Source organism: Chenopodium album, chromosome 3, assembly GCF_948465745.1.
Source record: "Chenopodium album chromosome 3, dcCheAlbu1.1, whole genome shotgun sequence".
NCBI classification, from domain to species: Eukaryota; Viridiplantae; Streptophyta; class Magnoliopsida; order Caryophyllales; family Amaranthaceae; genus Chenopodium; species Chenopodium album.
Window position 1 is genome coordinate 63,906,445 of NC_137836.1, and position 11,455 is coordinate 63,917,899.

Here is an 11,455-nt window from a genome sequence, read left to right on the forward strand (position 1 = left end):
CTTGGCCTCCCTAGACCAATTTTGATTGGTGGTGGAGCAATACATTGGGACACTTTTGGCCAGTGTCTTTCACCTTGAATTGGTGGAATTGAGCCTGCCAAACACAAGTAACATGTAACAAGTCTGCATACAGGTTGTTTTAACTAGAGAAATGGGGAAATGGATTAGTTGTTATACCTGCATAAACTGACATGTAAGTGTCCTTGAAATATGATGAATCTACATACAACTCAGGCTCTTTTCCCACAAAATAAATGCAGGCAACTGCATGACAGCATGGGATGCTAATCATGTCCCATTTTCTACAAGTGCAGCTCCTATCATCCAAGTTCACCACTAACTGATCCAATATGTAACTAACATTGAAATGAATTTCAGAAGAAGGATGCACTTCACACTCAGCAGCTTTTGTCTTTTCAAATTCCAACCTGGATTGAATTCTTGGATAGAGCACACCAGTAGCTTTCATCATGGCTTGCCTTTTGGCTACCAACCTTTGCATCAAAGAAGTTCTGATATCTTCCAACATGTATAGCAAGTGTTTGGTCCTTGCTTGAATGATGAAACCATTGAAGGTTTCTGCAATGTTGGAAGTTATTGCATCTGTTTTTATTGCAGGACTGAGGAAAGCTCTGAAAAACAACTCTGGCCTATGAAACTTGAAGTCATTGGCAGCATCCACATTGATTGATGCAAGCTTAGCCAGATTTTCTTCATAATCAGCCTCATTGTAGCTCTTTGCAATACTCCAAAACAACAATTTCATCTCATCTCCTCTGTATTTTTTGTGCCAGTGAGCAAATATATGTCTAGCACAGTGTCTATGTTCTGCCCTAGGTAGGAAAGTTGAGACACTACTCACAATACTCTGAATTTAAGAAAAAAAAAACACATGAACAAGTAAATCATCACAAATCAAACCATATAAACACTACACCAAATAATTTGTTTAAAGTTAAGGCACATACCACATGCTCATCAGAAATGATTAAGATGCCTTCCCCTTCTCCAAGACTTAGGCAATTTGCTAGCTTCCTAAAGAATCATTCCCAAGTGGAGTTATTCTCTCCTTCAACAACTGCCCAACAGACAGGGAACATTTGGTCATTGTTGTCCCTTCCCACAGCAGAGCTAACAACTGACCCCCTAAAAAAGTCTTTAGGAAGCATGCATCTACTGCCAAGACCTTCCTACAACCTTCCATCCACCCATTCTTTAACCCCTCAAAACAAATGAATAACCTTTGGAATACAGGTTTGTCAGCTTGCTTTACTGAGTTAGTTACAAGCTCAATTTCTGTCCCAAGGCTCCAATTCTCTATTTCTTTTAAGTACCCTGCAAGCTTGTTGTAGTGGTCATGCATTGACCCATGTAAAAGCCTATGAGCATTGTACTTTACCTTATAGGCAAAGTCTCTGGTCACCAACATCTTATAAGCCTTCCTTATACACTCCTGAATCTCTTTTGCAGGCCAATGTGGCCTGGATTTGAAGACATCCAGGAATCGCTTTGCCACCCAACTTGATTTCAACTGCCTGTTTCTTTTCATATTTCTCTGACAAGTGTGTTCACCTTTGACTGTCTAGACAACAATTGTAGCCCTCCTTGTGTCCCAAGAAGCATACACATAAAAAGGACACTTCTCTATGCACCTAACACCCAATCTTTGGGACCTTTTTTTGTTGCTCACAACAAAAGAAACATCCCTACCCTGCAGAATACCATACTTAGCAACTGCATCCTTGAAGTCCTCTCTGTTGGCAAACTTCTGGCCAACCTTCCATACAAAAGAACCGAAGTCTGTATGCTTAGACACTAACAACCCTACCCTTTTTTTCCTCCCAGGAATTAACTCTTCTTCATCACCACTATTAGGGGGGGTATGAATTTCTTCATCACTGTCTTCATAATCACTCCGAGCTCCAGAACCTGCACTTTCCCCTACCTCTGTCCTGTTCCCTTGATTCTCTTGTATGCTCAAACCCCTAGCAGCCTCTATTTGTATTTTCCTTGCAATATCAACTAGCTGGGCAGTTGTGTCCCTAAACCTTTGCCTAGCTATGTTGTACTCCTCATCTCCACTATCAGATTGATACTGCAAGTCCTCATCCAAGATCTCTTCATGTTCCTTCTCATATTCTTCCTCTAACTCCTCTAAAGCTTCAACCTCTCCTTCTACATCAGCACCACCAGCCTGCTCCCCATCTGTGTCCTCATCCCCATCACTTTCATCTATATATACTTCCCCAAAGAAAGGATTAGAACTCACTCCCTTGCCCTTGTCAACCAGTGGGTTGTAAGGAGGGTCTTCATTGTCACTGTCAATGCTATAATCTGGAATCAGGTCATTAATGGGAATGGGGATATCTGGCCTTGAATCTTCCCACTCATAAGAGTTTAAAGGGTCAGCTTCTGTGTTTGAGGCTGCTACAGTGGAAGAGAGAGTGGGAAGAGGTGTTGCAGTTTCTGAGCTGGGGTTTATAACATATTTAACTCTAAAAGAACTTTGGTTGGATAAGGTAGTGGTGGGTTGAGTGGAAACAGATTCAGTGGGAGCATCTTTTTTTAAAGTATTAGTGAGGGCATCTTTTTTTGGCTCATCTTTCATGGGTTTTTTGGGAAGGTTCAACAATATTCAAAGGCTGACTTTTCTTTCTTGGACTAGATCTAACTTGTGGTCCCCTTTGAATTGGAAGTATTTTAGGTCTCACTGTTTTGGGTTGGTGTTTTTTTTTTTTTTTTTTTTTTTTTTTGCAGAAGCTTGTAGCTCTGAGGGGAAAGCTATTGGGTCATTGTCATTATGCATGGCATATACCTCCACCCCCCTGTACTTCTCTGCCAGTTGTATCATATCCCTCATACTTTCATCATCTGTCACCTTCCTCAAACCATCCACCAAACTCAACCCAGGAACCAAGTATAAAAACCCCTTTATTCTTCCATCATATCTAGCACACTTCATAACCAACTCAACCAAGTAAAAAGAACACAGTTCATCAGGGTCTACATTAAAGGTTTTCCCCATCCCATTCCTATAACACAACCCACCATTGTTAACTGTCTCAAACACCCCTCCATGCCACATTTTCAAGGAAATTTTACCCATACCTAAATTAACAACAACTAAATTACAATCAACATAAAACAACCAAAATTACTCGATAAAAACAGAATCAAACATCAATTAACATATTAACATAAAACAAAAAATAAAGCGCAAATTTTTACTAGATAAATACGACAATTCACAACCAAACTGAACAAATACATAGTAATTACACAAACAAAATAATCTAATTCCAGTTGAATTGATTTAGGGTTCGAAATTCGCATCCAATTACAGAAGGATTAATGGGGAAATTTAGGGTTAGCAACTTACCTAAAATGGCGCAAATTAGGGTTTAGCTGTTGAAATTCCCCCAAAAATGGAAGCTTGGGACTTTACTGCAACGTACGAAGGTGGTTGGAGCTTCAATTATGGCTATCGATCTACTTTCTAAGCTATATTCAATTGCTCTGCTGTAGAAGTTATGAGGGAGGGAGAAAGTTCAGATATTACAGAGGGTGGTTGGGAAGGAGAGATGACATGTAAAGTTTAAGAGAGGGAAAATTAAATCCCCTAGCCCACGTCACAAGTCTTTACCTTCTTAACCGGTTTCATGTAACTGGGACCAATAAAAAAGATCGGGGGGTAAAGGTAGGATTATTAAAAAATAATCCAAAGGTGGGATTATTTTCAGCGGACGGGCAAAAGGTCGGATTATTGTAGCTTAAACTTTTGTAGTTTTAAAATCTGACGTGACAAAACAAGCTACAATATATTGCCGCTTGCTGTTAGAGATGCTCAACACCAATGGTTTTAGCTAGGGACTTGCTTGCAATTTCAATAATTCCGTAGCTACTAGTTTGACCATTGGAGCTAGAAAACTCAATTAGTTTGGCTAAGCAAATTAGCTTTGCCAAGCTAATTGAGTTTTCTAATTTGCTTGGGAATTAAACTTTCCAAAATAAAATGCTCATTGTACCAATTAAGCTCTTTTAATGTATTTTCTATCCAACAACTAATACTAAGCTAATAACCAGCCATTGGAGCAAAAATTAGCTTAAATGATAATTTGTTTAAAAGCTTATGTGGCATGGCAAGCTAATTCTCCAATTAGCTAGTCATTTGGAGTTACTCTAAAGGCTAAACACTTAGTATCTCAACCAACTTTTATTAGTGTTTTAAATTTCAAATAATTAATATTATATATTCCTTTCATTTACTAAGTAAATTAGAGGTTATTTAATTTATTTATTCTTCACAAGATTAGAAATATAACTACAATTGAGGTAAAAAAAATCGTAACATCCGAGCAATACTCAGATCACTTAGATCACACACTAGCTATACAACCAGTTGACATTATTATCAAATTAAAGAAGTACAAGGTACAAATTAGCAATTCGAGGCATCGCTCAGGCCACACACTAGTTGATATATGAAATGTGCCAAAGTATTGTACATTTGTCTATTGTAAATACATTTACCAAAATTTCATAGAATGATAATCAATTGATAATATTCAATATACTAAATTGAAAGTACATACGGAAATAATATTTAATGAAATTCCTCCGTTATCTTTTAATTGTAACGATCAAAATTTTGCATATTTACACATATTAGTTTGATTGTCTTTTTTATTTAAACGTCAGTTAAAACATAATCATCTAAGAGTTTGATATATTCGACACAATATACACTATTAATTTATATATATATATATATAACTTTTATTAAGAGTTAAGGAAATAAAAAAAAAAAAAAAAAAAGGATAGAATGTACATTAACAAGTGAAACTACCCAATCATAGAAGTAGAGCAAAATTAGTAAAAAAGGTACAATGATAAACTTAGCTATGATGAACTTATCATCAGAAATAAGTTGCTCGACCCAACTAATAGGCCCAAAAGTCTGTTGACTTAAACCCATTATTTAGATTTTTTTTTTTTTTTTTTTTTTTTTTTTTTTAAAACAAACCCAATTATATACTTTTTTTTTTATTTTTCTTTATTTATCTTTTTTTATTTGCATCATTAGAGAATGCACAAGTTTTAAGAGAATAATACAATAATACTCATAATATTGTGAGTGAGTGAATAAATTATTATAATAAAAGTAAGATAGAGACCATGAAAGAGAATTTAGAGAAGATAAATATTTTTAATATTTAATAGGGGATCATGGAAGAGATAGAAATGATAAAATAATTTAAGTGAGATTTAAAGTAAGAGAGAGAAATGATAAAGTATAGTAAGGGTAATCAACATTAACCCAACCCGATAGCTTTTTGTGCAATAACTTAAATGTGACCATTAAAACATTTTAAAATGCCTTTTGTGCAATAACTTAAATGTGACTGGTAAAGAAAAATAGGAGTAGTATTACATTCGTCTTATAAAATACGGAGTACTATTCATAAAATCGTGCCTCATGTTGTGCCCAATCTAGAAACGTCACTGTAGACACCTAAAAATGTCTCTCCAAAACCAAACCCGATGATGAAAAACCTTTCACCGCCATTATTGGTCGGGTTGAATATTTAATCTTTGTAGTGCTTAAATCCATATTTCCATTTCATAAAACAACCCAATTCCTAGCCCATTTCCCCAAACCATAACTTATTTTCCTCTTTTCGTGCCTTTAAACCCAAAATAATTCATTTTGTGTCCTTTAAAATCATTCATTTAGTGTCCTTTTTATAAAAACGTTTATTCCAGTTTATTTTGGTCCATAATATAGGTCTAATGATTATATATTTGGATGGGCTTTAAAAGAGATTTCCAACGATATATTGTAAGCCCAAATCTGAGTTATAACGAATAAGTTATGGACAAAATATTAAACTGAGCCCAAACCGAACCTAAGCCCACCTTACCTACGACCTAATGATCATGTGGAGGGTTCAAATTATTTAATCACACTCCAAATTATAAGTTTCTAAAAGATCTTAATTATCCTTTTTGAAAAGATAAGATTAAAGAGTTTGAAATTAATAAAACTTTTCTTTTTGAAAGTCCTAATTCTATCCGAATTGAAAGACGTTCAAAGATATACATATATTATTTTCGTGCCTTATAGTTTTTATCCAAATCTTAGTGGTTGGATAACTCTTGAAATTATCTTTCCAATGATATATTATAATATCAATTCCGAGCTATAACAGAAAAGATATGAATGAAATATCAAACTCTATCCAAAACTGACACCGTCTCACTATTTCGGCTATATATTTTATTCTAAAAAGGATTTTAATCTGATTTCAATTGGGTTAGAAAGTATACTTCAACAGCTTTCCAACGATGTATTATTTATCTTATTCCAAATTCTAGATCAAAAGATATGATAAAAACAAAAATTGCAAAAACTGCAGTCTATCGAGTTTTATTCCGATTTAATTCGGATTTTATCTTGTTTTTTCGACCCTTCTTTTTTTCTCTATAAATAGAGGTTATATCTCTCTTTTTTCAATGATCAACAAGCTTGATAATAAAATTATTCTCTTCTCCCTCTTTAGCTTAAACACTAGCCTCTCTATTCTCTCATAATACTTCCCCTAAACACTCCAAGGAGTCCATACAATACCTAAAGTTCTATACTTAAACCAAGGTGTGAAAGGTATAATAATTGAGGGTTTGGACCAAATCAAATCTACATTTATTTAATTTAATTTAATTTTCATTTGATTTATATTTTTTTTATTGAAGTTACTAACAAAGGAACGTGCGGAATGTGAGTAATTAATTAATTTAATTACTCCTATTTTAATTTAATATTGCTAGTATCATGATTAGGTTAATTTATATTTGATTTGACTAACGCTATTATTGTTAAATTGCTTCCAATATTAATGCTTATTTTATTATATTTATTGATCACCATATTGCATGTTTAAAGGAAATATGTAATTGAAAATCACGCCTAATAAGATAATTTGGACAACCGGTTTAGGTTTCTTTTTAATCTTGTTGTTTAATTTAGTCTAATGATAGTTTGGAGCAAATTGAATCTTTGTTTGCATGCCTTTGAGATCGCAGGAATCACTTTTTATTATAAGAATCGAGTAGAGGCCAATACGGGCGAATGTGACTCCATGACTCACTTCGTACCATCATCCCCGATCTTCCTTTCGTGGTTCTGAACCTTATGGAGTTAGTAATCTCATGGATTATGAATGGGGTGTAACCTTCACGGGTCAATCGTTGTTGCCTTCGTTGTCCCTTAATTCGTGGTTGCCTTTTATGATCCGTGAACGGTTTACAAGTTCCTTAAAAACTTGTTGGCGGTTCCCTACTTTCCTTGTCCCTAATCATATGTCAATTCCCACTTTCTATGAGTGCCAAGCATATTCACAACATGCTTTTAATGTAGACGCACTTCAAACGACGCCTACAGTCACCACTCACCAAACATAATACAAATCAAACAAGACATCGGAGAGCCTCTCTTGCCGGGTCGTCCTATGTTTAGAGCAAGCTAGGTCTAGTCCTATCCAATCAAAAATTGCACCCAAATTTGTTTGATGCTACAAGCTCACAACCCAAAGGGGCCCAACCATTCTATAATTCTAGGATTTCTAGCCTATAGTTTTATTCAAAATGAAATAAATATAAAGGCCTAAAGCCCAAAATCCAGCAATATGGTAAGTTACTCTTTACTTCCACGTATTTCCACTACACTTTCCGGCTACTTCGCTGCCACTTCAATTTTGCTGCCAAAACCTTCAAATTCAGCTTCTTCCTTGTTCAAATTCATGGATTAGCTCTTAGCTATCGTGGGTAAGCTTCTTCTTTCTATCTCCTTGCTTTATTTGACCAATTATCAATCTTGTGTTGTTCTATATATATGTGAATATGCCGCACAATTTAGTGTTTTAGTACCAATTTAATTAGCAAATTCATCAATCTTGTAGTTATATTTCAATGATTTATTCAACACCCAGAATTTAGAAAGGTTAGATTTTGAATCATGTTGATGCAATTTTCAACTAGTGTGGTAACATTTGTTAGAAACTATTCCACACAAATTGGAACAAAATTTCCTATAAAGAAACCCCAATTTGCCAATGTTAGAATACCCAGAATCTCTAAAGTCCCTAATGTGGAATGGACTGATGAGCAATTGCAAGTTTTTGAGGCTGTTAAGCGCTGCGAATCGGTTTTTGTTACTGGGTCTGCTGGTACTGGGAAAACCATGTTAGTTCAGGAATTGATTAAGACACTTAGGAAAATGTATGGAAAAAGGTATGTTTGTGTGACTGCTCCAACTGGGGTTGTGGCCTGTACTCTTGGGGGTCAGACCCTTCACTCATTTGCTGGTGTTGGCCTTGCTGAGGCTGATGCCGAGGCGTTGCTGCCTAGGGTTTATGGTAACAGGTGGGTTTGTAAGAGGTGGACGATGGTTAAAGCGTTGGTGATTGATGAAATCAGTATGGTAGAAGGGGAATTTTTTGATAAGCTTGAATACATTGCTAGAAAAGTTCGGGGAATAGATAAACCGTGGGGTGGTATTCAGCTAGTAGTCAGTGGCGATTTCTTGCAGCTGCCACCAGTGAATGTCGATAAGAATTTTGATAATCGAAAAGTATTTGCTTTTGAAGCTGATTCGTGGGATTGTTCATTTCAGTTACAAGTGGGTCTGAAAACAATTTTCAGGCAAACAGACCCTGAACTTATTAGGTTGCTTCAGGGTATTAGAAGAGGGGAGTTAGATGATGAAGGCCATGAACTTCTTATGCAACGTCGTTGTTCTGAAGAGCCTGATGAGGCGGTTTTGAGATTATTTCCAAGAATAGAAGATGTTGATCGAGTAAATGGTGCAAGATTGGAAGGTGTGGGAGAAGAAATTATTTTTTATGAAGCATATGATAGCGGGGAAAAAAATTGGATTGATCAATTGGATCGTGGATTAGCTCCGAAGACACTTCACCTTTGTAAAGGTGCTAGGGTGATACTAACAGTGAATTTAAATGTGAAGAAAAAGTTGGTGAATGGTGCTACTGGTACAATTATAGGTTTCCGAAAGGCGATTAGAGGTGACATTGCGAAGATATGTGCTGATAAGCTGTTGCCTATAGTGAAATTCGACTCTGGATGTGAGATGGAGATAGGTACTCGTACATGGGATCTAGTGATGGGAGATAAGAAGTGTGCTACAAGGATGCAGTTACCCCTTATGCTGGCATGGGCGATGAGTGTTCATAAGTCTCAAGGCATGACTGTGGACAGGCTTCACACTAATCTCTCGCGGGCTTTTGGTTTTGGAATGATTTATGTTGCTCTTTCCCGTTTAAGAACCTTGGATGGTCTTTCTTTCACTTCGGAAATTGACCCCAAAAAAATTAAGGCTCATCCCAAGGTTTTAGAGTATTATAACAAGCATTTTTTGTGAGATTGTGTGCAACTGCAGGGTTTTCTGACTTGCAGTAAGTAATTATGATGACGTTGGTGGCTTGGTGCTGAAGATTGGCTAAGTGATATAGGTAGAGCAAGGTTCATAATGTGTATATTTTTTGTGGTTTAGTTCTGAGATGTGTCTGCAAATTTTTCTTCTTTGATTGTAGGATTATTGTTTGGTTTAGAATTCATTACGCAAGAATGGAAGTGATTTTCCATCTATAGACAGGTGATATGAAAGTGTATTTTCCATCTATATTATCCGTCTCATCTTTATTTGATCTTTTCTGGAAATTTGCTGTTATGATATCATAATTATCCTAGCTATCGATATATGGCTCCAATGAGGTTGACAAGAATATGTCTAGGCTAGGCTTTGAATGTGGGCTGCGGGAGGTCAAAAGCCTGCTTGATGGGAGTTCAGTTCCTAGGAAGAAGCATTTCCAGAAACGTAAGAATATGAGCTTTGTTGTGCTAATGTGAAATCCTATTACTGAAGTGTGACAAAATATTGAAACAACTTGTTTTAAAGTTTGGTCATTGGTTCGATATTAGTTGGTTTTTTTTCTGACCTTTCGATTGCTTGTGGCCTTTCAAGAAGATAATCAGAATGAAGAGAGTTTAACATGACTACAGTTTTACAGTACTTTCTGACCTTGATCCTTCAAAGATAATGGCCTATCCCAAGGTTTTACATTATCATAAGAAATGTTTTGATGAAATTCTGTGCAAATTGGTTTTGCTAATTGATGTGAGATCCTACAGCCACATGACTTTTTTGAAGCAATTGTAAGGTTTGATCACTTTGACATGCATTTAATTGCCATTGCAATATAATTGCAGATGTTTCTTCTCTGATTGTAATATTAGTCTAAAATGTAGACAATTGCATATTACATGGAAGTTACTTTTCCTTACATATAAATATCTCTCTTTCTTGCACAACTTGGTTTGTTCGTACATTAGATGTCTCTTAATTGAGTTTCCAACCTTAATTCTTTTCTAGCATCTTCCTTCTTTTGTAGCCTTTTTTTTTTTTTTTTTATTTATTTATTTATTTATTTATTTATTTTATTATTTATTTATTTATTTTATTATTATTATTAATTTATTTTTGTAAATTACTGGTTGCTTCTAGCTTTTTGAATAATTTTTATCCAAGCTGCTAATATATGCCCAAAATAGCTCACAAGATTTTGGTTAGTCTTATCTTTGAATAAGGGCTTAACAGAGTTCAGAACCCTGCTTGCTTTATAGACCATGAGGAGTGAGAAGAGTCTAGTTATCCTGCAAGTTTCCGAACATTAAGTTGTAAGTGTGTGGCTCGACTGTGTTCATGTGAAATTTACTGCTGCTACAAGTTATCACTATGCAATTCATGTTGAAGGTTTACACAGAGTTTAGTTTTGTAGTTCTTAGTCTGATTTTTGTGCTTTTTTTTTTTTTCTTTCAATCTGTTGACTGTTTATGGCCTTATGAATAGATGCTGGACTGCTGGAGATACAGGGGAAGAAAAAACCCCTGCACTTTTGATACTATTGTCTAATATAATTATTACTCCGTAATTAGTTTCATGATTTTCAAATCTACTAACACGATGGCAGTTTTTCTTCCTTCCCGTGGCGCTGCAGGATAGTAGATTAGACTATGTCAGCTGATGATGAACATAACTGATACGGTATATCATGATATGAGTTTTTTCGACCTTGTCGTGACTCGCGAGAGACTGATACAATGTGGAAATTAGTGTTGGGCAGATAACTGAGTATATAAATATTCGAAGACAGATGAAATCCAACACTTTGTTACTTATAAATCTGAAACATAAAATGGAATTTTTGTTTGCTAGTTAGTCTCCCTCGTCTCTACGACTTAAGGATTACAGCTTCATTTATCTACTATTTATAGTACTCCGTATATTATTGATTTCAACGACATCATTCAACACATTCATCCAAAGGTCGAGCAAATACCGTGAAAAGGGCCGGATAAATGGCAATAATACGGGTCATAACAT

General features: G+C 35.5%; 1 protein-coding gene across 1 annotated transcript; it reads left to right on the top strand.

The window, feature by feature from the left end:
* Positions 1 to 8,011: 8,011 nt before the first annotated feature.
* On the top strand, positions 8,012 to 10,971 carry LOC145625206 (uncharacterized). The gene is made up of 5 exons (XM_081678282.1): positions 8,012 to 9,347; positions 9,452 to 9,467; positions 9,606 to 9,645; positions 9,763 to 9,889; positions 10,922 to 10,971. Exons 1-5 carry the CDS (start codon positions 8,012 to 8,014, stop codon positions 10,969 to 10,971), a joined length of 1,569 nt encoding a protein of 522 aa, XP_081534408.1.
* Positions 10,972 to 11,455: the final 484 nt, after the last annotated feature.

What these genes read in the sequence shown, in the direction of transcription:
- LOC145625206 (XM_081678282.1), top strand. Translation starts at nt 8,012, where the DNA reads ATGTTGATGCAATTTTCAACTAGTGTGGTAACATTTGTTAGAAACTAT. An exon ending in TTCATTACGCAAGAATGGAA is followed by an intron (nt 9,646 to 9,762) that starts GTGATTTTCCAT and finishes TAATTATCCTAG; the next exon opens with CTATCGATATATGGCTCCAA. An exon ending in GAAGAAGCATTTCCAGAAAC is followed by an intron (nt 9,890 to 10,921) that starts GTAAGAATATGA and finishes CCTTATGAATAG; the next exon opens with ATGCTGGACTGCTGGAGATA.